This window comes from Aedes albopictus, chromosome 1 (assembly GCF_035046485.1).
Source record: "Aedes albopictus strain Foshan chromosome 1, AalbF5, whole genome shotgun sequence".
Classification (NCBI taxonomy): Eukaryota; Metazoa; Arthropoda; class Insecta; order Diptera; family Culicidae; genus Aedes; species Aedes albopictus.
In genome coordinates, this window is record NC_085136.1 from 115,272,547 (window position 1) to 115,299,355 (window position 26,809).

The 26,809-nt window shown below is 39.3% G+C and overlaps 1 protein-coding gene across 8 annotated transcripts; it reads left to right on the forward strand.

Moving 5' to 3' along the window:
* The first annotated feature begins 1,036 nt into the window (after window positions 1-1,036).
* Window positions 1,037-26,713, forward strand: LOC109414094 (uncharacterized). 8 transcript variants are annotated; one of them, XM_062845219.1, is made up of 4 exons: window positions 1,037-1,161; window positions 1,368-1,479; window positions 14,426-15,944; window positions 25,043-26,713. In XM_062845219.1, the coding sequence occupies exon 4, from the start codon at window positions 25,081-25,083 to the stop codon at window positions 26,587-26,589; it is 1,509 nt and encodes a 502-aa protein (XP_062701203.1). In that variant the 5' UTR covers window positions 1,037-1,161; window positions 1,368-1,479; window positions 14,426-15,944; window positions 25,043-25,080; the 3' UTR covers window positions 26,590-26,713. The 8 variants fall into 8 exon arrangements, with proteins under 8 accessions (XP_062701203.1, XP_019543384.3, XP_062701204.1 ...); XM_062845220.1 differs by having other exon boundaries at window positions 1,071-1,203; XM_062845223.1 differs by having other exon boundaries at window positions 1,074-1,114.
* The last annotated feature ends 96 nt before the right edge of the window (window positions 26,714-26,809 follow it).

Here is a 26,809-nt window from a genome sequence, read left to right on the forward strand (position 1 = left end):
TCCCCGGTACTTCAATAATCAAATTAGAAAACTTGTTGTCAACCATGTTATTCATAAGTGGATAATCTGATCGCCATATTATTTTTAAATTTTCTTTAAACCCATTAGTCTGCACAGTGGGCCTGGCCGTTTTAATATTTGTATCATGTTATATCTTCTAATGAGTGTAATCAGCTTCATACCTTTTAATTCCGCCCTATTTTGCTTATCCTTTGACAGATACGCGTATTTCGACTACCACTTGTAATCTTCCTCAGTGTCAGTTATCCACTCCTGGGTATTCTGCTTAGAGGGTTCGAAAAGTCGGTACAAGATGTTATACCTGTTATGCTGCAAATATTAATGTTGACAAGAAAATACCAGAAGTAATTTTGTTTTTTTCCAGGATGCTTTTCAATACTGGCTGTGCAAGCACTAGAATGGAATAGAGTAGAATAAAACAGATAAAAATAATGAGATTTACACATCATGTTAGCTCCATTTTAATCATGTAAACTTAGTGTTATGATGGTTTACATGATATATCATGTAAATTTGTGTTATATGTCATGTAAATACTCAGAGTCATGCTGATTAAAGGGCTGTCACATGACATGATATGTCACGTTAACTTCTGTGATACCCCACGCTCCAATTATGTGCATCATATGTCACAGAATTTTACACTCTTTGTTCGATCTGTGCATATTTCTTTCTATTCGAGAACTTATTAAACTACACAATATCATAACCTGCAGCTATTTTTCACATGCATAGTATTTCTACGTCAATTTGTCATGCAAATTGATCATTGAAATTTCTGGGGAAGCGTATTCAAGCGTGTAATCCGCGATTACGAAAGATTATGGGCCGGGGAACACTATTTCTTCCTACGGGGTTTCTTATGGGCGCATGAGTGAAACAAAGAATCGAAAAATCTTTCCTCCTTCACTTTTTACGAAAAAAATCATCACCGTCATAGTTTTTTTTTTTAAAGAGGAACTTTAACATTTTGGTCTGGCGTCCCTTACCTTCATAGTTTCCAATCATGCATGCTTGGCACGGCGCGTGATAACAGTTTTGTGAAAACTGTTGCGAAGAACGGTCGTTTGGTGCGCGGCAGAGAAACAAACCGGTTGGTGGATTCAATCGATTGTGATTAGGGCATTACTTAATTTAGCGGTGAGATATTCCAATATAACATATAAGTATTCCTCAGCCTAGGTCAGTGAACATATTTTTTGGTTTTTATGTGGTGATTTAAGTGAAAAGAAGGGTAGCCGATACTCGGTTTCAGTTAGCATCACACGTGGTCAGATTGGTCTGAAATTAACAGTAGCATTCCCAGTGAGACAAAGTAATTGGTTCATGTTTTTCTTCATTTCCAGGATTTTTCTGCAGTGGCGTAGTGCAATTGATTGGGTACGGCCAGCCGGATACCTTATTGTTTTCATCTTTTAACTTATAACGGGACAGGATAACAGGAGAAGCACACTATACGTAAGTATTTCTTAATGATGTTATAGATTTTGGTTTTCATTCCCAGAGTTATAAAAATATTTCTTTTCCATGCCCATTTTCACCACACCTCCTAGTGTGCTCAAAAGATAAAAAAAACTGGTTTCGGACAGCTTAAACCAAAACTCGAACTTGCCATCCAATTTCCATAACTTATGAAGGGGATTTTTGTTACTACTGTTCATCCGGAGTTTGTATCGGCAAAGGATGACAAAATTTAAACTGTGATATCTCCTGGAAAGTAGTCGTGTTAAGGTCATAGGAGCAGAATGAAATTTGGCTAGTGAGTTTAAAATAAGACTCTCACCAGTAAACTTTATGAATTATTTGGAAAAAGATGACACTGCAAAATATAAGCCTACAATCTACATTATGGAATCATTTTCAAGCTTATATGATTTTGCAAGCTCGCATTTCCACTCCCATAAGATTCCATGCGGTATCAACCATGTATTATGATATTCTTAATGTTTGCGATTGGTCTTGCATGAAATCTAATGTGATGATTATATCAGCTACATTACACATGGAAACTAGTTGCGAGTTTTTCTTAGTGTAATACATTAAGGTGAAACATCAAGAAATCCCATTGAAATTATGCATACACACACTTTAGAGGCACAAATCTGACGAACGAAGCATCGAACCAAGTCGCACTTGTTTGTTCTGGCTTTGCTCACTTGCAAAAAGAGGCAGGTTTTCCAGATCGAAAACATTTGTTTACGGATTTACGAGATTGGTGCTCGTAAAAACGTGAGTAGTGGACCATGTCGGCCATTGTGGCAGCCATGTTTATATTATCTGAAGTTTCTCCTTAATATGAGTTTCAACGTAAAGCCGCATAGGCACAAATGTGTTGAAATGTGGACGAATTTAAATGGAAAATTGCGAAAATAAATCACCTAGTTCTGGTGGGATTTGAACCCATGTCTCCCTAATTCGCTAGCCAGGGTGCGATAACCAACTTTGCCATAGAACAGGTGACGATTCTGCGGAACCGAAAACCAACCTGAATTTTATTATACGCTATTGTAGTAACTTTGTAAAAGTGGTTATCCTTTTTATGAGTTTGTCGACTACCACATTGTTAGTTGATACGTGACACCGTGAAGCAATGTGCCCTTCGTGTAGTTTAGGGTTGGTGTCGTCAATTTGGTACTCGTGGAAAGGTGAATCCGTGATGGCGTTCGACCAGTTTCTGAAATCAACGTGAGTGAAAAGGTTTTCCTGGAACCACACATCGACTTTAGAATAAAAAAGTTTGCATTGTCTTCAGATGCTGCCTACGAAAGCTAGATTTCTTAAGACCTATGTATACAAAATGAAATGATCCAGCTGTTATTCGTTTGTTACTTGCATATTGATGCCTTGTAAGGTAGAGAAAGGGCGAAGTGAGAACACGCCAATCAAAATTAGGCCATCTCCAAAGAATTGAAAGGATTTTTCTCAGGGACTCCCTCGGGGATTCGTTTGGATTTTTGTTTCCAGGGATTCCTTCGGTAATTGGACGAGTAATTCCGTTCGGAATTCCTTGCAGAATTCTTCAAACGATTCCGTTAGAAATCCTACTATGAATCCGTAACTAACACCTTAGGGTATCTTTGTAAGCTCTTCCAGGAATTTTTTAGATATTTTTTTTCAGGGCTACTTATTGAGGATTCCTTTTCGGGATTTCCTTTGGAGATTTATCCTTCAGCGATTGAATTGAAAATTACTCCAGGGATTCATTCGGTTTTTTTCTTTCAGAGATTTCTCCTGAAAATGCTCCGAAAAGGCTTGCTGAAATTTCTTAAAGAATTCTTACGTGTATTGCCCCAGGGATCCCTCCGAGTATAGCTCCTAGGATTTCTTCAGAAATTCTTCCGAGGATTTCTTAAAAAAACCTTTCCTAGGTTTCTTTCGGAATACTTTTGGAAATTTCATCAGGGATTACTTCGGGATTTACTCGAACGACTCTTCAAAAATTCTTCCAGGGAACAATACCTTGTAACATTTTTTTTTATGTATGCATTGTGCTTGTAAAAAACGAACAAAAAGTCGGTTATACAAGGATACAAGGTCTACCGTAACACTGCTACCGAAGCTTGTCCTGTACTCCTGTCTCGCGCAGTTCCATCTACCAACATATAGGTGCTTCGTTTTTTGATGCATTCATCACCAGTTCGACCTTCGCTGTTTAGCGTTTCAGTCACCGTTCCAAATGTTCTGCCGATGCTATCCATATTGTCAGCGAAACAAACACATTGGTCGAATCGGTTGAAAAAATTCCCGGGTCTTTACGTGACGCGCTCTAGTGCAATGTTAAACAGCAAGTAAGAGAGTTCATCACTCTGGTCGCAGTCTCCGCCGAGACTTAAACGAAATACATTTTCGGTTTCTGTGACGGTTTTTATGGGTTTCGGAAACAGTAGGTAGGTCCTAGGGCTGAGCGAAGTCCGTTGGCCGAACTTTGGAGAACACAGATTGGCGTCGGGTCGATTGTGTGATATTTGCCAGAAAACCATTCGCCAGAACGCCATTAGCCAGAAAGACATTTGCCAGAAAGTACAATTTCCCAGAAAACCGTTTGCCAGAAAGAACCATTCCCTAGAAAGTACTATTTCCCAGAAATTTTCCAAAGTTCTCAATCCAGAAATGTTCCCAATCTACTTATAATTTAAAACATTCTTATTGAGAAATAAATCGTGTTTTTTATTTGTTTGGGAACGATTAGCCCACAATAATGATTGAAAAATTGTAAAATATTAGTTTTGTTCAGATTTATATGTGAAAGTTAAATAAACTATTGGAACTGATGTAAGAGCAAACAAGAAATGGTTTAAGAGTAACTTTGAAAGAAAAGTCTACAGTTTGCAGAAGGGCATATCCAGGGCCAGATTTAAGGGCGGGCCGGGGGGGGGGGGGGGGGGGGGGGGGTCAGGGCCCCGGATCCCCACATTTTAGGGGCCCCCACAAAAAACAATTTTGGTTCAAGTACGACTCAAAAACAAATAAAAATTGTTTTGCTCATTGCATTTCTACCTCCGAGAGGCCTCCACAACTGCAAGGGCCCTGGGCCCCCACAATCCTTAATCCGGGCCTGGGCATATCATTATGAAACAAAATATGATGTGAACTCAAACCTTTCAAGCTTTACAATACATTCAATCTTTTATGTTTTGCAATTATTTTAATGCGCATAACAGCTTATTAACTCAATTAGAACATTTCCACACTTGTCTTGTGGACAAGTTGATCATGATGTGGATCCAATTGATCAAATATTATTTTGACGGAATTTGATCAATACTCATCAAAGATTTTCCTTTTTTCAACACATAGGACGTTCTTTCCAGCTTTTACTTAATACTGATATTCATTTTTTGGCTTTACTTATATTACTTATATTTTAGAGAATCTTCTTTCAATCGAAAGTAATTTTTACGCTTATTCTTGACAATAACAATAACATGATCACAAATTATGATTTAAATGTTTGTGCCAAACAGCAAATTTGCCTGGAAGTGTTGATCACACACTTAAGTCAATCGAATAGCATAAACAAAAGCCTTTTGGAAGCAACGAGTAAAATATAAAGAAAATACTTAAGTGACGGTTTTACCTATACCACTAGCCTGACTGTCACTGCCCAAAAGCCAGTACCCCCCAATATCACAAGCTTCTTTCTAGATGAACTTCTTAGTTTATTTACGCCATTTCTAACCACTATATTCCCTTATCACGGTGATTGTAACATGTGAGCTTAAATTTTTTGGGCTTATGGTATTACGGCTAATAGCGCTTCGGAATCTTAATATCAATGGTGCTAGGGCATTCGGCTGAAGGCCGTTGAGTCAAATGTCATTTGGTCGAAGTTCATTAGGTCAAAAAGTTATTATGTCATATTTGGCCATATTTTTTAGTTTTCTTTTTTTTCTGTTGAAATATTTATTGAATTTGGAGCTACTGTTTATTACCCATTGATCTTTCCTTCTTTTAAATATGGGAACAATAAACGGGTTTAAGATCTGTTTTTTTTTCAATAATTTAACTATTAGCTCCGCAATACCAATATTGCTTTATGGTTCTAACATAAACACCAATTTATGCCAAAAACTAGTTTTACAATGAAACTAGAAAGAACAGCCTGTATTTAGAAGAAGGAAAAATTAAGTATTTGAACTAGAGAAAATTGTTTCGTTGTACAAAAATAGTTTTTTTCACACAGAAACCTTTAATGTTGAACTAGTGAATTTTGCCTTCTTTTAAACATAGGCTGTTCTTCTTAGTTAGTAAGACTAGATTTTGGCATTATTGTTGATTACGATAAAACAATGAGGCAATATGATTATTGAAGAAGTATCAGATAATTAGGCTGATACAAATTTAATTTTTACTTTTTGTCTCCCCCCCCCCCTTCAAAAATTTTTGGCTGGATGTTGCATTTTGAGGGGGCAGATAAAAAAAAATATCAAAATACCGGGTCTTGTCAAAAATTCGTTAACAAATCCGATGAGTTTTTAATATTTTCCAGATTAAATGCTTTATTATTTTCAAATTTCTATTTGCCCGAAAGTACCATTTGCCAGAATGTACCAATCCTCAGAATTTAATATTTATTAACCAATTCTGGGGATTGGTACATTCAGGCAAATGGTACTTTCGGGCAAATAGTATTCTTGCAAACGGTGCATTCTGGCAAATGGTTTTGTGGCGAACGGTTTTCTGGCAAATCTCGCACAATCGTCGGGTCAAATTCTGCTATACTCTGGCCTACGAGGTGAACACGCTCCTCGCCACGGTGGAGTTGGTTTCCTGCTCAGCGCTCACGCCCGCGCTGCGCTCATGAAGTGGGAACCTATTAATGAGAGGATAATTGTGGCCAGATTCAGAACACGGGTTCGAAACCTTACCATGATCCAATGTTACGGCGCGTAACCGATGCTGCCGAATTGCAAGATAAGGAGAACTTCTACAGTCAACTGAACGCTGTCGTGGACAAGATTCCGAAAGGTGATATCAAGATTCTTATGGGCGACATCAACGCGAAGGTTGGTAGTGATCATCTGCCAATCAAAATTTCAGTTACCAATGATTCGTGTCAGGCTCCCCAGATCGACGTCGCGTATGACCTCACGAAGCATATCGACTGGGGTAAATATGCTGAATTGGTCTCAGAGGTCGAGCAGTCGGTTGACGTTCTTCCACCGCAGGGAGAATACCAATTCTTGTCCGGGTTAATCGTCGAAAGTGCTCTTCAAGCGCAGCGTAGGCCGGTTCCGGGAACTTCGATACGGCGAAGACCCCCCACACTGTGGTGGGATGAAGAATGTACCGGAGCCTATCGCGAAAGATCCGCCGCGTTTAAAACCTACCGGAAGCGCGGTACACGGGAGAATTACGAGTGGTATTCCTCTGTTCACAACAAATTAACGAACCTCGTGAAGGCGAAGAAACGTGGTTATTGGAGGAATTTCGTCAACGGTTTATCGCGGGAGACGCCAATACGGACTCTCTGGACAGTGGGAAAGAGAATGCGTAACGCGGTATCAGTAAATGAGGATCGAGAAAGCTCGCCTAGATTTTCGATTTCGCAAAGAAAGTCTGTCCGAATGCGATGGATTCACCCTTTTCGATGCTAGAATTCTCACTCGCGCTTCTGTCATGTTACAACTCTGCCCCAGGGATGGATAGAATAAAGTTCAACTTGCTCAAAAGCCTCCCAGACGTCGCGAAGAGGCGCTTGTTGAATTTGTTCAATCTATTCTTGGAAAGCAACACTGTTCCGGATGACTGGAGACGAGTGAGAGTTATCGCCATTCAAAAGCCCGGGAAGCCCGCGTCGCATTACAACTTGTACCGTCCTATTGCGATGTTGTCGTGCTTACGGAAGCTGTTAGAGAAGATGGTTCTCCATCGGCTCGACACATGGGTTGAAGGTTGAATCGAAAGGCCTTTCAGATACTCAAATCGGTTTCCGCAGAGGCAAGGGAACGAGCGATTGTCTGGCACTGCTTTCTACAGAAATTGAACTGGCCTATGCTCAAAAAGAGCAAATGGGCTCAGTATTTTTGGATATTAAGGGGGCTTTTGATGCAGTTTGCGTTGACGTCCTTTCAGACAAACTCCACGAGTGTGGGCTTTCTCCGATTTTAAACAACTACTTGTACAATTTGTTGTCTGAGAAGGACATGTTTTTCTCGCATGGAACCCCGGCAACTTCATGAATTAGTTATATGGGTCTCCCCCAGGGCTCATGCTTGAGCCCCCTTCTTTACAACTTTTTTTTTCAAGCAAGTTTGGTCGTATCAGTTGTGACAGAAGGTTTTTCACTGACGGGTCAAAAACAAATAATTCCACTGGGTTTGGTGTATGTACTGAGCTTCATAGCGTCGCCCATAAACTTCAAAGTCTTTGCTCAGTATATGTCGCAGAATTGGCGGCTATACACTACGCATTAGAGCGAATCGCCTCTCTTCCCTCTGATCAATATTTCATTCTCACGGATAGCCTCAGTTCAATTGAGGCTATTCGCTCAATGAGGCCGGTAAAGCACTCCACGTATTTCCTAAGCGAAATACGATCATTTTTGAGTGCTCTATCGAATCAAGCATATAACATCACCTTGGTTTGGGTCCCTTCGCATTGCTCGATCCCGGGCAATGAGAAAGCGGACTCACTCGCCAAGGTGGGCGCTCCTCCTCCTCTCCTCTTCTTGGCGTAACGTCCTCACTGGGACAAAGCCTGCTTCTCAGCTTAGTGTTCTATGAGCACTTCCACAGTTATTAACTGAGAGCTTCCTCTGCCAATGACCATTTTGCATGTGTATATCGTGTGGCAGGCACGAAGATACTCTTTGCCCAAGGAAGTCAAGGAAATTTCCTTTACGGAAAGATCCTGGACCGACCGGGAATCGAACCCGTCGCCCTCAGCATGGTCATGCTGAATACCCGTGCGTTTACCGCCTCGGCTATATGGGCCCTATGGGCGCTATGGAATGCGATATTTATGAGCGTCATATCGTCTCCAATGATTTTTTTTTTTCGATTGGTTGGCAACAAAAGTGGGATGCTGGAGAGTTGGGCAGGTGGTTACACTCAATTCTCCCACAGGTATCGAAGACGGCGTGGTTCAAGGGGTTGGACATGGGTCGAGATTTTATCAAGATAATGTGTCGACTTATGTCCAATCACTACTCTCGGGGCTCGCATTTCTATCGAATAGGGCTCACAGATAGCAATCATTGTGGCTGTGGTGCAGGCTATCAAGATATCAACCATATTGTGTGGGAATGTCCCGAATACGGTATTGCCAAATCCGATTTATGTGCATCCCTCAAGGCCCGAAGGAAACTCGAAAAGGAAGACATTAGAGATGTGTTGGGTAAACTTGATCTCGAGTATATGAAGCTTGTGTACGACTTCTTGAAGCAAGCTGAAGTCTTCGTTTGATATCCCCGTCTTGTTGCTCCACTTGTTCACCTCGTGTATCTTCGAAAATCGTCTGTTTGTATCGTTACAGGTTGTTTGTCCACTCTACGCTTGACCAGCAGAAGTACGCCACGCCATGCTGTTACGTGTCAACGAACAGCCCCATCACCCTATCCTTTCCTCAAATATTTTTGTTCCACCTAACTTGTTTTAATTGATTTAACCTAAGTTTTAATTGAATTCGGCTCCGTTATGCCTGTTGGCACATGAGCCTAAAATAAATGATTAAGTAAAAAAAAAGAAAGGGCACATATACTTAATTTATGCGGTGAAAGCGTGAGAATTTAAGACGCTAGAAGAATTTTTCACACCCGGAATACCCAGTTTGGGTACCTATAGAGAATTTTCGTAAGTGCCACACAAAATACGAATGTAATAGGTTATATTAAATCTATAAACGAAGCATTCAGTTAACCGAAAGTGACTAATCTTCGTAATGCATTACTTTGGGATCATCTCGCTGACGTAGTGTACGGTTGGGGTAAAAAATGACCCCGTACCGGTGGGAATGCAACTTCAGAAAGAAAAACAAGAGAACAAGAATGTATTTTACTTTTTCCATGGCTTAGGTAAAATCTGTGAAACAGTATATCGCCCCCTTAATGCTCGGTAACTTGTTTTTGGAAGTGCGGGTACAAATGGCTGATAAAACCGCAGACAGACGTTCTAGCTCGAACAAATTTATTCAAATTTTCTATATAAATTTTCACTAGCGACACCTAGGCAACCGATTGCCACAGTGCAGTTGACAGTTTGAGAAACCACGTGCTTCCAGCCGCTTACTTACCACCCAATTCACCACCCACCGAGAAATAAAATCAAAACAAACACTGTCAAAATCATTCCTACATTTGCGTCACATTCACAAAGATTTTCCAATGCGAGTGAAGATCATCCAAATGCAGTTCTATTCAAGCAAATCTATGTAATATAAAAGTTATAATGTGTAAAATAGTTTACAAGAATCCTGCGCTAATTTGTGCAAAAGATTTTAGACATTACATAAAAGTCATTTACTCTGCACAAATTATGTGGAAATATTATTAGCGTGCAACACTTGCGTTCTTTTCCCGCCATCCGGCTGGAAGGCGACCGTGGTGACAGTTGTTGGTCGCAACGCCCATGTGAGGCAGCGATTGAATATGAACGTCGCTAACGCCATCTGTTCGCTGATTGCTACTTGGCAATTTGTGGCGGCCATGTTTTTTACACAAGCTGCTGAGTCAAACTTGAACGTCTGTCTGCGATAAAACTAATCCTGGACCAACACTTTGTTGGTCTTAAACTAGGGGCAAATCACTGTGCAAACGAGAGCAACTTTGAAAAATTTTGAGTTACTATTTTTGTGATGATCGATGAAATTTGTTGAAAGACATCCCCAAAACTGCAATTTTCATTCATCACACGGAACACTTTGCAGTTTGACTTTGGTGCCAGATCACACTTTGTTAATTCCAATGGATAAACTTTTGTTTATTATAGTTTATTTTCAGTTTATTTTAAACAAAACTCTCGAAATTTCGCACAACCAGTTACCTAGTTCTAGCATTAAGGGAGCGATATGTATTATGAGAAAAGATCGTATAAGCCCGATGATTATTCAAGATTTGCAGAGGAATATTAAAGTCTGTTGTTTTGGCGGCTGAAAATATCCGAAGAGACACCACTGGCTTATATCGGTGATGAGAATGCTGAAGCGATGTTCTTCTGACAATTTGATTCTTATGTCACTTCAGTGTGACGTTTGAACATTTTTTAATTTGACATGTGTAGAATTAGCGGGGTACGAATTAAAGTGTCGTTTCAAAGAGTGACGTATAAACGGGGTAAGACGCTACACCATTGATTATACGTCGTTTTCAAAGTTTGTTATTGATATAATCACTGTAGTTGTGACTCAGGGATTAAGTCTGGGGTAGGTGGGATTCATTGGTCGCAGACAAGGACACTGTCTCACAGTGTAGCAGAGCTTCATAGCATTTGAGAAACAATCGCATTCTCTCGTTAATCTTCCGCCTTTAAAGAGTCAATTTCATCCCTCGTCGAGAAACGATTTCCGAAAGCGTGTGCGCTCAATCTGATCTCTGCATTGATCACACTTCCAGAAGATATTGCGAATATTTTGTATAGTTTTTCTTTCGTTGTGCAATTTGCGCGCCGGTCAGTTACACGCAGCTCCACTCCAGTTGCGCGCAGCCAATCAGGAGCAAGGAAGCAGACGACGTCGTTGCGCGCCAAAGCTACTCTCAGCACGTTTCTATTGTCTGTGACCAAAACAAACATCGACGCTCGCCCACCGGCTGATTGTTGTTGTTGGTAACTTGCGTGGAAAGGTAAGTTAACTCATTATGGTCCCTTTCGAGATTGTTTTAATGAAATGGAAATAAAACAATATTTTCTGGAATTGTTACTGATTCGATTGGTTGTGCCATTATTTGTTGCATTCAGTCTTGTACTGATCGCACGCGGTCGATACCGGTTGGGTATGTTTTAAGTAATGCAAATATGGATACTGCCCATGATATGAGATTCACCCTTGCGCACAACTGATTGAGAGATCGGTAAAAGTGTGAAACTTAAATTTTTCTTGCTAAGCGCAATATTACGATGTAAGCAAGATCATCCTTCACAGTCTGACACATTTGGCTTGAAAATAACGCTGCTCTTCACAACGTCCTTCGCATGAAACTTCAATGTCTTCAGCGACGATTTCTCCCTCTCAAGCCTCGCAGTATGTTATCATCTTCGAATTATTTCGTACCGTAGGGGAGACTGAGGAGACTTGATCCCTGGGGAGACTTTTTCCCCCCATATTTGCTCGGAATCAAAAACATTTTTCTTCTAGCATATTTTTTTCCAAAACTACTCCTGGACAAACGACTATGTTTTGGCTACAAGTGATTTCGATTGTACATTGCATTATTTTTTAACGGCTGATGGTTTGTTTTCAGTCTTCCAGAAATCTTTTAGGCGATTCCGAAATATCTCAATAACTGTGAAAATTGAACCAAATCGTGTCAAAATTTCACAGCACATAGTTTAAATAAAATACTTTCAAACTTATTTATCCAAATAAGGCTGTTGTTAACACATTTTATTTAATTCAGCTTAGTATACACAACAGTGACATGGGGAGACTTGATTCCTCCAGGATTACACACACATTATACATGTGAAAAATAAAATTCTATTCGGAAGCCTCTATTTACTTGGAATTCTAGTCTATTCAACGATAAAATGTGTCAGATAATTATAACTTTAGTACAAACCAAGAAAAGGGGGATCAGATCAAGTCTCCCCATTTTGAAAGTACGGCATATGCTTAAAAAATTAAGGAAATCTTACAATTTCAAACACTCCATATTCATCGAAAATACAAGAAAACTCAAATAGAATATAAATAGGAAAGCTCTGGAATAAACCATGTGCTCAAAGGGGGATCAAGTGTCACCCATTTTTGAAAAATACACCATAAGACATGCCTCCATAAAAACACAGTTTTGAAAACTTTAACAATAATTTAAAGGCCTTCTGTTGTGTATTAACTTGCAGTAGATGTTTACCTGCCATTTTGTACGGAAATCGGATTCAGTTTTATGTTTTTTCTTAAAGTTTCAGGTAAATTAAGTAAAAGGGATCAAGTCTCCCCAGTCTCCCCTATTGTGTGCAGACGGTCCTCAACTTTGTTTGCATCTTCACAGCTAGGTGGAGAACGTGTGATTGGATTGATACTCTCGGCTGAATAAATCACTTCACTGACAATTTCTAGCTTGCTGAATAGGGCTTTACCGTGTTATCCCGCTAATACGACACCTACTGTTGTCGAATAACCGGGGTAAACTTTTAATTCGACAAACTGGTCACGGTCACCATACACCATTATGCTCATTGAAATTTGATAACTCTATTTTTGTTTTTGTTTTGTTTTCCGGATTTGTTATGAAACTTAATTTTCAACAGATTTTGCGGTGGTGCGAATAAAAAGCTCGTTCTTTCTAGGATTGTTGCCATCCTCAGTTCGTTCCGGTTGGTCTCCAGGTGGTTTGGGTGTCGAATGCACCAACTCAGAGCTTCTAGAATTAGCGGCTGCAAGAGTAGCTGCTGTCGGTGCGAGTATAAGCTCAATATCAAACTGTTTTGATTTTACAGTGTACATCGCTGTGACATTTGAACACTTTTTAATTCGACATATGCCAAATAAGCGGGGTACGAATTAAGAAGTGTCGTATTAAAACGTGTCGAACCAGCCGGGTATGACGGTACAAAACACGTTAAGCAACAGAGGAATCGGGATTTAAGTAGCGCGCGAAACAACAAAAAATACGAAAAAAAAATACTTGGCGTGGAAGATACTCGACAGCGATTGCGGTTGTTTATGGTTGTAATACGTAACTTTCTAGATATGTTAACCATTGTCCGAGAATTTTCCTCTGAGCAAAACGTCTGGAAAAGACTGTACAGTAGATTTCTCCAAGAGTTCCTTCAGAAACTTCTAAAAAATCCTAAATTCCCGCAGGATTTCCTTCGAGGATTTCTTCAGAAACTCTTCTGCGATAACTCCCAGAGCTTCTGCTGGGATTGCTTCAGAAACTTTTTTCCAAAAGTTCTTCTGTGATTTCTCTGATTCTGTCTAAAGTTTTCACTGGAATTCTAACAACCAACGCACTGGAACGGCGAAAATGTGTCTGTGCAAGAAAAGGAAGATGCCAAAGAACACATCATAAGTTTTAATGTATTCACTTAATTTAGGGAGCGTCCATAAATTACGTCACGCAAAAATTTACTATTTTCAACCCCCCCCCCCCCTTCTATGTCACACTTTTTGTATAAGATCTCTGAAATTTTTGTATGGGTTGTCACACTTTACTGAAACCCCCCTCCCCCCCAAAAGCGTGACGTAATTTATGGACATTCCCTTTTGAGATTTTCAGTCTCTCCGGGTTCAGTGAAAAATTGTATTTACTTTGGCCAAGCACGATCAACTCAGTTTTTTTCACATTTCTTCTTAGTCTCGTACTGTGATCAAGAAAAACGCAAAGCAAGCTCATTTCATAACGAATCGTTGCCTAATTTTAACCGCATCTAAATAGGCCAAAATATTAATTGCAATGTGCAATTATATCATTTGTTGGAATAACAATGCGTGTTTCCACGAAGATCTATTATTTCATTGGCAACACGTCATTAGGCTATATGAATAAAGCTGAGTAAATACTCTTTACTCAGATCTCTGTGAAGATTCACAGAGATTTACTCTACGGCTTCACATAGATTTAGTAAAGAGTATTTACTCAACTTTATTCATATGACCTATTAGGCCAATTGACTTGAAATCGTATGTACATTTTTATCCAGAATCCATAAAAATAAATCTAGGGAGGTGGGCCAGATGAAGGCATGGGCCAGCCCTCCTTTCGAGGTATGCCAATGATTATTAACTGCGTTCTCTCTTTTCGCAGATCATAAAAAATATCTTCACCGTAAATCGCATTCGTCATGGAATCCCTTAACCCGCGAATGTCGTGGGAACAAGATCGTCACAAGAACAACAACATTATTCTGTTGGGCGAAACCGGCTCAGGCAAATCAACTCTGATAAACTATCTGACAAATTATTTCCATAACGGTACACTTGAGAATTTGAAAATTGCCATTCCCACGAAGCATTATAAGGCAACGGAGGGTCTAAACCACCACGAAGACAACGTTCAGGATTCTTCAAATAGTCAAACTAGAGCCTGTGCTGTATATAATTTCAGAAAAGAGGACACTACATTCAACTTCATAGACACCCCAGGGCTCAGTGATACCAGAGGGGCGAATCAGGATGACTTCAATATTCAGCAAATTATGGGAGCTGCAGAGCAGAGTGGAGAGTTGACTGCAATCATCCTTGTTATAAATGGATCGCAGGCCCGAGCCACAGTTAACTTACGCAATACGTTTTGTCTGTTGAGAAGCTCAATACCAGACGTCCTTCAGCAGAATCTCGTTGTTGTTCTAACAAATTGTTCTGCTACTTCCGTAAATTTCGATCTGGCGCATTTGAAACCTTGGACTATTGCTGAGGCGAACGTTTTCCACATGAACAACTGTGCCCTCAGTAGACCACTATCACAATGGATGAACAACGAGCGTATGAAGAAAGATGTGGAAGAGGAATGGCAATGCTCAATGGAAACTATCGAAGAATTGAACCAAAACTTGACGAAGCTTGGTGGCAAAGCGACCGAGGCTTTCAAACAAATGCGCATAAACAGAGACAGAATAAAATTTCAGCTACATAACATTTTGTTGGAGGTGAAGAAATTCCAGGATCTTCAAAACGAACTAGATATGATGAAAACCACACAGCAAAATGTATCTACCAACATTGAAAAATATTCCAACTACAAGCGAACAAAGCAAGTGGAATATACGGAATTGGAACGAAGTAAAGATGTCAGTAAATTCTGCATTGTATGCTTAACGCCATGCAAAGCCATGCCCTCATCGTACAAATCAATACCGTTTTATAGAGACGTATCCAACCTTGTAGAATATATCTTTTCAGCCAAATGTCAGTGCAGTCATACACCGTTTAGTCATTACGATTGCAAAGTTAAGCAAGTCAAGAAAACAAAAGCTGTCGAAGAAATTTGTAATGATGTCAAAAACGCCTATGATGATAGCGTGAGAAAAAACAAGGAAATACAGTATATAATTGGAGGCCTAGACACCGACATCGCTGCACTGAGACATGCTCTCGATGATAAAGAAGCCGAAATACTGAAATGTTACCATGAGCTCAAGAAGCTCTGCTCGCAGTTCAACTTTGTGCACGAGCTTCAGGGCGTCATTGCTGTCATGGAGAGAGATGCTCGTACGCTTACTTCCTCTGTGGCAAGAACAGATGCTGAGAAGAGAATTAGAAACATCAAACACTTGGTCGATACGCTGTCAAAGGCTGAGAAGAGTGACTAGAATGCAAAGATGAAAGTATCTATTTTCGTTCCATTTTAAGTAATTCTAATTATTATTATTAGGGTATGTTGATCCATCTTCTTTCCTTTGTCCCCATGTTCATCCTATTCCAAAAACGGACGATTTATGTACCAATTGTTTCCGTTATCCCAACTCCCAACTAAAAATACAAAAGAAAAACTAAACAAATAGCGCTTAATAGCTTTGTTATCTATAGGATGAAAATGGGAGCACTAAATTTTAGTAAATTAATTAGAGTTTTTAGGATGCTTGTTCCAGCTATTGAACCGTTAATCCCACATTTTTTCTATCCTGTTCGTAACCTCTGGAAAAAATTCCAGATCCCAAGGTTTGTTTTCTTTCATTTGGGACATTTGTGCCATTAAAATTTCCTTAACATTGCATAGTATGAATACTTGCACAAATCTTGGATGGAGTTATGACGTTTAATATCCCCCTTGACATTGCTGTTGTCAGGCCATTTCTATCTAAAAAATCCAATCAACAACTTAGAAAAGCCCATGAGCTGCTTCTAAAACTCCGTCAAGGATTACTTTAGAAATTTTCCTTTGGACTCATTGAGGAAATTCTTCGGGAGTGTCTGCAGGGATACATTTAGAGTTTTCTGCAGAAATTCTTTTGAAGATTCGTTTCATATTTTTTTCACTGTTTTTTTTCAGAAATTCTTCCAAAGATTCTTTCAGAAAATTGTACAGGTATTTCTTCAAGAAGTTCACCAAATATTTATTCAGGAATTGTTCAAAAGATTTTATTAAAAAGTCCCACATGAATGTGTCCAGGATTTTTTTTTTGCTCAGGGATTCATCCAGAAATTCTAACAAGGAGTTCTCCAAAGATTCTTGTATTTTCAAAAGAAATTTAGGAATATAAGCAAGAGTTTTTTTTTCAAAGTTCTTCCATAAAGTTTTTCAGATATTACTCTAAAAATTCTACAGTGCCATCTTTGGAAATTTTTACAGGAGTCCTCCAAGGAGTCCGTGAGAAATACCTTCAGGGATTATTGCAGAAATTCTCACAAGAGTTATATTTGAAAATCCCTTTTGCGTTTTCGTCAGAAGTATGCCCAGGGATTCCTCAAGATATTCTTGCAGGATTTCTTCACATTTAGACTTTTAGAAAGATTCCTGGAAAAAAATCTGTAGATGAATTTCTGATGTACTGTAGAAATTCTTTCCTCAATACATTTCTAAAAGTTGAATGGAGACTTTTTTGAATGAATCCTTGGAAGAACTGCTAGAGATACATCTGGAAGAATTCTTGGAAAAATGCGTTGCGTTGCGTTGCGATGTATCGGAGTAATTCGTAGATTGCATACTGAAGGTTGTCATGTTAAAATTTTAATACTCCTATTCAAATTGCTTATGGAAAGCTATTTGGGAAGGAACAGCTATCCAATCAGAGGTTGAAGTAAAAAAGACAGAAAACTTCCATTGCCGGCCACGCCCATCTACTTCGTTACGAAGATAGGAAAGAACGTGATGATATGACACCTACTTTACAAGAGATCAGTGACTCACCGATATCCCACGCTTTGTCCAAAGGTAAGTATCGAATGTACCTCAAATGTTATTCCCTAGAATCGTAGCTTTGGACCTCTAGTTCCAGAATCTGTGCGGTTTAAAATATTTCATCTTGAGTTTTTTTTTATATTTTTGATTTTTTTCCTACTTTCTCATACAACTATCGAAAAAAGTCATTTTAAGGTTAATTTCTTCCCATATAAAAATGTGTGAAAAAAAAAACCAAAGATGAATTATTTTAAACCACACATTTTTTGAATCTAGAAGTCCAAAAATATGGTTCAAGCGAATACATTTTTAGGTACATTCACTTTTTATAATATTTCGCTTTGGACATAGCGTGCACCCCCATAGTTGTCAAGGAGTTGGATATTTGGAAAGGGTTGATTGGGGATTCACTATAAGCGAGTGATGCGGCAAGATTCAGATTGTGTAAGTGTATTTGAGTTGATCATGTAGATGTGTTGATGTGAGTGTAAGTGTTCAACACCAACGTTGGGAGTGACATAGCTAAGAAATTTGTCACTCCATGGGCCTTTTTGCTTCCGGGATGGGGCACAGGCATTTGGACCATGTGTCCTGGCCTACAAGCCTAGGCTTAAGCGCCATTGATCGCTCTCTGAAACGATAAGAAACACGTTATTTTGATGGGAAGGGATGATATCTATTTATCGAGATGGCAGCGACTCACCGACGCTCTCGTAAATAGATAGGAAATAGGATTTTGGAACTGGAATAGCCTGGAATTTTGTATGATTAAGTTATGCTGGAATTTGGATGAGATGTAAAGGGAGAAAAACACGACAAATACGTCAATAAAACAATTTACCTTTATCGCTGAAACAGAAATTATTAGGGGTAATTTTTCGAAACTTAAATAAATAATGCCCTTTTCATGACGTAAATGTTTATTTGTAATAAAATGCCATTCAAATCCCTACTGCCGATTTTTGCTCTACAGCATCATTGAGTTTCTTCGAACTCGAAACTAACGAAATTAGGTGAATATGATGCCAAAGTTAAAAAATGTTAACTAATTTGGCAAACTTTAATGCTCACTACTTGCTTCAATAGCAGAACTATTAATGAGCAATTATAATTATACTCAACTTGATAAAAAAAACAAAATCATTAAATTATAGCCCCCTTGAATGTGAAGAAGAAGAGTACGCCATTTTCTACATAATGATAAATATTTAACCAATCAAGTCGAGCATTTGCTCATCAACAAAAAGCAAATCATGACAAACCTTGGATTTATGTCGACCTGTTCCGACAAATATTTGTGTAGGTCCCATTTATATTTGATTTTTTTTGTGAGATGACGTAATTGACCTAATTGGTGTAAAAACCTGGTCTAGAATCGAGGGTTGTAAATTGTACGGTACCGACGCCTGTCAAATTTGCCATTGCGCAGTATCTTGCTAGCTTAGGCTGTGATTCATGAAGTCTCTTTCGAAGATCGCTGGAGCCCTGTAAATCAGTTTTCAACGAAGCGTGCATAGTGTGGAGATAAGGAAACGATTAGTTTTGCAGCCTGCAATGCTGCAGCACGAGATGTGACAGAAGGCGGAACAATTCGAAAGAAAACAGAAAATTTATCAAAAACTAGGATGTTACAAAGACAGGCACGAAAACGGGGAAGTGATAAGATCTGAGGACATGTTTTGTGACCTTTCATGAATCATATCTGGAGAATTTACCGACGTCCTCTTTAAAGTCGTGCTTTAAACCGTTTTTGCCCACTTAAACTCCCCTTAAGCACTAAAATTTAGCCGATAGACAGAAGTATCTAATGCGTTCTCGCCACGAACCGTGAATCGATTCGTGCATCCCCCAATCTCGTCAAAAAACGATGATAGTTGTTGAAAAAATTTACGCACCATGCGATGCGATCCACCTATTGTGGCGTTAGCACTAAATTGGTTTCCGAAAAAAACTTCATTGACTTCCGCTGTCTTTTCTATGCGTTAAACATTACGTCGGAAGTAGTGCGCTGTAAAGAAAACCAGATTTACTGTACAGCGCACTACTTCCGACGTTATGTTTAACGCATAGGAAAGGTAGCGAAAGTCAATGAAGTTTTTTCGGAAATCAATTTAGTGCTAAACCCACAATACCAACCTACCTTAGTTATAATGCTCCGCAGGTCCTGGAAGTGGCTGTCGACGTCCTTCTTTGTAACGTCCAGCCAGCCTTCCGGATTGCGCGGGTTGCTGATGATCGGATAGAAGATTCCATCCACTATCGCGGCAAGGTCATTGATCGGGTTCGCCGATAGATCCACCGTACTTATATGATTTGCTCCCGAGAACAATCCACATTCAGAAAGATTTTGCGGATTTTGATGAAAAGCTTGCCTTTCCAGTTCGCCGGGAAGAAGTGCGTCGGGATCAACGCCCCGGCATTGTTCAGCCTAACGATCAGCCACTGGACGATTGCCCGCTTGACCCACTCCATGACGATCAGTTGGAGCTCTTCTGCCATTTCTCGTCTTTAGCCGCATCGTCTTCAGGATGTAGCAACACGGATCTTCTTTTTCTCCTGCATCTTGTCGCCGAACATCGTTGCACACCCCGAAATGGTCCGGGTTGATCGGAATCACACAAGTTCCATATCAAGAATCTATTCCAAGTAAGCAACACCGGTCTTCGTATGGTACGGTTTCTTCAAGGAAGTCGTCGTAGGGCATAGCGCACAAACCGTTTTTGAATACGTCCCAGTCTGTCCATTCAGCTAGATGTGTGCGCCGAAGCAGTTTTCACCGGCGGCGGCGTTTATAGTAATGTGAGGCAGCGGCGGTGGCGGCGGCGTAATCGGCGTGACATTTTTTTTAGTGAAATGCTAAAAAACGTTAATACAGAATAATTTGTTTCCTGTACTTAAGTACAATTTTCATATATTTTGTGTTGAGGGTGTAAACGTATATAAATCAGAGATTTTAATAAAAACTATCCTTGCAAGAATTATGTTATAAATTTTAGAGAGAATCCTTGAGAACATTTACCAGCAAATTTATAAAGAATTCTTCTCGATAGAAATTCACAACGTCACACGTCTCTTCTTAGGATATTCTTTTTTAAAACTAATTTAAGACCAGTGATGTCATAGTAATACCTGATATTTTTTCAGTACCGTTAGGGTTCTTTGCAGGAATTCCGCGAAGTTCCTTTAGAAATCACTTCAGGAATTATTTCTTGACGATTCTCCAGGAATATCTCAAGAATATCTCTTCTTAGAATTACTGCACAGCATTTTCCAGTTTTCCATGTTATTTATTTTTGCGATTCCTTTATGAATACTTCATAAGTTCTTCTAGGGAAATTGTATCAGGGAGTTTTATCCATTAATACCAAGCAGACATTCTGCAAGAAATTATTTCAAGAACCCAGAAGTATATTCAAATCATCATTCAACAATTCATTTATTCAAGAATTCTTTTAGAACTTTTGTCTGCAATTTCTGCACGAATTTCCGATGTATGGATTCTTTCAGAAACTTCTTCATAATGTAATTTAGAAATTCCTCATGGATGTTCTCAAAAAATGCCTTGAGCGATTTTATCAGAAACTAATCCAGGATGATTTTCCTTATTTTTTTTCCAAAAATCTCTCATAAAATGCTTCAAGAAATTTCTCCAAAGCCATCTCCAGGAGTTTTTTTTTCTTACCCTGTTGAGGAAATTAAACCACTGCGTCCAATTCACTGTACTTTTGTGGTGAATCTCAGGAGCTCCCCCAAGGACTTTTCCAGGAGCTCCTCTAACGATTATTTCTGAAATCGTTTCAATGAAATGAAATCTCATCAGGATTTTTTTTAAGCATTTCTATCCACTTATCCGCGAGCGGTAATGGCGGCGGCGGGCACAACCAACCGATTCGAATTTTGACGTTTCGTGGGGATCGCAATCGGTTGGCGCCACCGATTGGTGGATGAAGGGGTGAGGAGGGGAATGAAACTATTTTGGATTTCCCCCAAGAAACGTCAAATTCCGAACCGGTTGGATATGCCCGCCGCCGCCATTACCGATCGCGGATAAGTGGATAGAAGTCTTTCCGATAACTCTCCAAGAATAGCTCCTACGTATTCTATGTAATTTTATAAAATACTTCTGTAAATATCTGTGGAGTTATATCTCAAAGAATTCCCGGAGGAATCTCCAAAGAAATCTCGGGAAGTTTTTCTTTAAAAACTGCAGGAGGCATTCCAAAGAGAAACCTTCTAGGTATTTCCACAGAGAACAGACATCTAGGCTAGACCAAATTTCATTCGGAAAGTTGGGTAAGGATTTGAATCTTTACTTGAGTAAGGTTGTAAACCAATACACGATGACAACACTAATGCCACCGACGAACCGACATGCCAGCTAGTGCAAAGGTTCATGAAATTCTCGTCCAAAATTTCAAAATAAAAACCGTTGAAAACTAGCGCTATCTGTTGATTTTGGTTCAGAACTATTTTGGCCGAAATATTTCGAACACTCTTAAATAATGCCACCCATAGGTGTGCTGGAATGAACAGATTTTTCAAACATTGGATAATGCTGTTTATTTCATAATAATTGCCAAAATTTCTCATGATAAACTAAGAAAAGATAAATTCACGAACTATGTTCAAAACAAAACTTTTTAGGAGCGTAAAAGACTCAATAATCTTACAGAATTTCATACTTTGATTGGTTTAAACGTAGAGTGTTTGTTTGTATTCCGCGGCGTCACCGTCGTCGGTGGTCATGCTTTCGTCATACTGCAGCCACTCTGCTGATTTTATCAGAACACAATTTCATATCTTAATTTTCCGAAAGCACAATTTATTATTAGGCCTAATTCATATAAGTATTGTCTTCTGGGAGATTTTCTTTTTTTCAAATGAAAGTTGAAATAGTAGTCAGCCCAGTCAGCGTCACTAAAACGGCAGCAGGAGCAGCATCATCGTCGCGACGCTTGCATAATCCGATGGGAATGTAGTGTGCAGATGGTAACAGCCACCAATGTTTGGATTTATTTTCAGGCTGGGACATTTAATATAACATCCTTAATCGGCTTCCTAAAATTCTTAAGTATTCCGTAATTGCCGTAATGCTCCATTCTGAGGCAACGCGAAGCTACAGATTGACAATACTGGCCATCACGTGTTTTTGTTTACAAAGCGTTTGATCAAGACGCCGCGACGCCGCGACGCCGGCTGTATAAATGTTATGACGGGCTAAACGTCACTTTCAATTTGACACTAGCGATCGCTGCAATTTGAATTTACCGTGTAATGTTTTCGGTCAAGTCTCGGAATCGAGTGGCACGTCGGTTTAGTCGGTGCTAATGCCACCAAACACCGTATTGCCACAGAGAACAGACATCCAAGTCCAGTTCCAAAACTGTGTAAGGAATTTAACGGCCATTTGAAATGGGCAACACAAGTGGCAATAGCGTGGCGCTGCAGTCGGTTAATTTCCCATACTAATTTAATTCGCCACTTGAAATGTTTCAATTCACCACTGACTGTGGCAATATGGTGTTTAGTGGCGTTAGTGTTGTCATCGTGTATTGGTTTGCAACCTTACTCAAGTAAAGATTCAAATCCTTACACAACTTTCCGAATGAAATTTGTTCTAGCCTGGATGTCTGTTCTCTGTGGTATTGCCACAGTCAGTGGTGAATTGAAATATTTCAAGTGGTGAATTAAATTAGTATGGGAAATCAACCGATTGCAGCGCCACGCTATTGCCACTTGTGTTGCCGATTTCAAATGGCCGTTAAATTCTTTACACAGTTTCGGAACTGATTAACGATATTTTCCAAGGGATTTCTTGGAAGAAAATCATGGAAAATAGATTGAGGTAATTTCTTACTGACATTCATGAGCAATCCTTAAACTACTGAAGGAATCTTATTTCAGATGGATTTTTTTATTGGTTTCAGATGGAATCCATGGATGAATTTCTGAATGAATCATTGGAGGAATTTTTGAACAAATTGTTTATTTCATTCCTGAAGATTATGTAGAAGAAACCCAAGCAATTTTCTGAAATAATTCTATACAGAGTTGCTAAAGAAATTTATGGAAACTCTCCCTCAAAAATCCTTGGTGGAATTCCAACCTTTTGGACCAATCTTTTCACAAAATTCATGGAGAATGTCTGGAGAAATTCACTAACTTCTGTAAAGGTTCCTAGAAATTTCCAAAGGAATATATGTAAAACTTTCTAGGAATTGTTCCTGAAGATATTTCTAATTTTTTGAAAGAATCCGAAGAAAAATTCTTAATGGTATCCATGTAGGAATTTCTGTAGGAATTATCGGTGAAATACGTGAAGGAGGAACTCATGAATTAGGGTAACCAATATATTTTGGACCCCCTGGATCGTATTATCACAACTTTAATGGATTTTAATAAAGAGATGACGCAAATTTTTAGATTCATTCGTTAAATTAGATTGCTCTGCACGGGCAGCAATCATTTCCTCATTGGAAATATCATTATTTACCTTGAAATTAACTTTTGTCAATCTCGTCATCCGTGCGTGTGTCGCAACATGTTAACAAAAAGAGAATGTGGAGCTGAGGAAACTTGCAGATGTAAACAAAAACGTTTTTCATTCTAGCGCACTAAATTCGCAAACTTCCAGCCATTGCCAATTAAGTTATAAGGATGTGATCCAGCATATTCATGTAACAGATTCTTCGAAAATAGTTTCAATCGGATTTAAACACCGGGTGTCCAAAATATATTGTGAAGAGGGTCCAAAGTCCTTTGGGGTGTCCATAACAGTGAAAACTGATCCTTAAATCTAAGTTATTTTCATCAAATTTTCAGCCAGGAAAATGGACGTTTTTGCGTGAAATAGAATAAATAAGGATCTTCAAGGTATTGCTGTAAGAAATCACTAAAGTAAATCAAATAAAAATACAAAATACAATAGAAACTGTTTAACGGGCTTAAATAGATGGTTTGTAAAGTGTTGGCGAGAAAAAAATCTTTGTCGTTTTCTCATCGGCGTAAGAAGTTTTGTTCGGCGGCATGGAAAAATATGAACAGCGGCGCACCGTGTCAATTTAACTGGCGGCGGCGGCGCACACGTCTACACCCAGCTTGCTTGATATGGACACCAAACAACGGATGAGGTTTCCAAAATCTACCGAACAAGCGAAGTGTACAGTGTAAAGTGCAACAATACTTGCATCTTGTCTTTACTTGGCTGACTCGCTGAATGGATGTATCGCCAATTTTACAACACACAGCTTTACAACGGTAGAATGTTATCACGAAGCATTTATTGATGCTGAGCGTCATTTGACTGACTTCACACCAACGGAGCCCAATGTTATTCGGCAAACTTTCAGATAAAACTACAAGGTTAAATTCATCCATACATTGTTTTTCGATAGCATGCTTCTGAACTGAAATAATAGCAAATGAATGTAAATCTTTGCAAATGAATGGTCACAACCTTGTTGAAAACCTCTATAAGAGCAACCAAAACGATTGCTACAACACGAGCAACCCATTTTAACTGACCTTCCATGTCTTCTCTCTAGCTACGCCAATAATCATTAACCGTTTTCTCTTATTCCGCAGATCATTACAAAATATCTTCTCCCTGAACTGTATTCGTCATGGAATCCATCAAACCGGAAACGTCGTCGAAACAAGACATTCAAAAGGAGTTCAACATTATGCTGTTGGGCGAAACTGGTTCAGGGAAATCAACACTGATAAACTATTTGATGAATTATTTCCATAATGGTACACTCGACAATTTGAAAATTGCCATTCCCACGAAGCATCATGTGACAACCGAAGATCTAAAGCACCACGAAGACAACGTTCAGGATGCTTCAAAAAGCAAAACTAGAGCATGTGCTGTGTATAATTTCAGAAAACATGACACGATATTCAACTTCATAGACACGCCAGGGCTTAGTGATACCGAAGGAGTGATACAGGATGACTTCAACATTCAGCAAATTATGGGTGCTGCTGAGCAGAGTGGATTACTGACAGCAATCGTTCTCGTTATAAATGGGACACAGACCCGAGCTACAGTAACACTACGCAACACACTGTGTCTGATGAAAAGGTCAATACCGGACGTCCTGCTGCAGAATCTCGTCGTTGTTCTAACAAATTGTTCTGCTGCATCCGTTAACTTTGATATGGCGTATTTGAAACCTTGGACTGTTCATGAGGTAAACGTATTCTACATGAACAACTCTGCCCTCAGTAGACCAGCATCACAATGGATGGACAATGGGCGTAAGAAGAAAGCTGTGGAAAAGGAATGGAAATGTTCGATGGAAACCATTGAAGAATTGATCCAAAACTTGACGCAGCTTGGTGGCAAAGCGACCGAGGCTTTCAAACAAATGCGCATGAAAAGAGACAGGATAAAATCGCAGCTGCATAGCATCTTGCTGGAGGTGAAGAAATACCAGAGTCTTCAAAACGAACTAGATATTATGAAAATCACACAAAAGTGCATATCCACCGACATTCAAATTTATTCCGAGTACAAGCGAACAACACAAGTGGAACATACGGAATTTGTACAATGTGATGATTACAATACAATCTGCTCTGAATGCTCAAATGCGTGCCATGAAAATGAGGAAAATATCAGTCCATTCCAAATAATTCTTGGAATTGCACTGAATGAATTTACGATCATTAGCATGGCATTCAACTTAATCAATATATTTTTATCTCTTTCTGAACCGCTTTGTCACTGCGAACATCCCCTCCATACTCACTACAACGCCAAGATTCGGCCAATCAAAAAAATAATAACCGTCGAAGAAGTTCTCGAAGATATGAAAAGTGCCTATGATCAGAGCGTGAGCAAAAATGAGAAAATACAGTCTAAAATCGGTAGCCTGGACACCGACATTGCTGCCGTGAAATATGCTCTCGATGAAAAAGAAGCAGATATTCTGAAATGCTGCCACGAGCTCAAGAAGCTCTGCTCGCAATTCAACTTTGTCGATGAGCTGCAGGGTATCCTTGGCATCATGGAGAGATATGCCCGTATGCCTACCTCGACGGTGGCAAGGCTTGATGCCGAGAAAAGAATTAGAAACATCAAACTCGTGGTCGATACGCTGTCAAGCGCTGGGACGAGTGACTAGAACGCAACTGATTTTACGGGTGGCGAAACAATCGCATTAGTCTAATAAATGTTTATGTTATTGGGGATTATTTCTTAATTGTAATATTGTACTTATTATGGTTGTCTGCCATGCATGGAATTTTAAGAAATCTGTATCTAGAAGGTACATATTGTTGTTAATTGACAAATTGAGAGACGAATCTTCTATAATATTCTATACTTATTTCTGTTTAATCTTT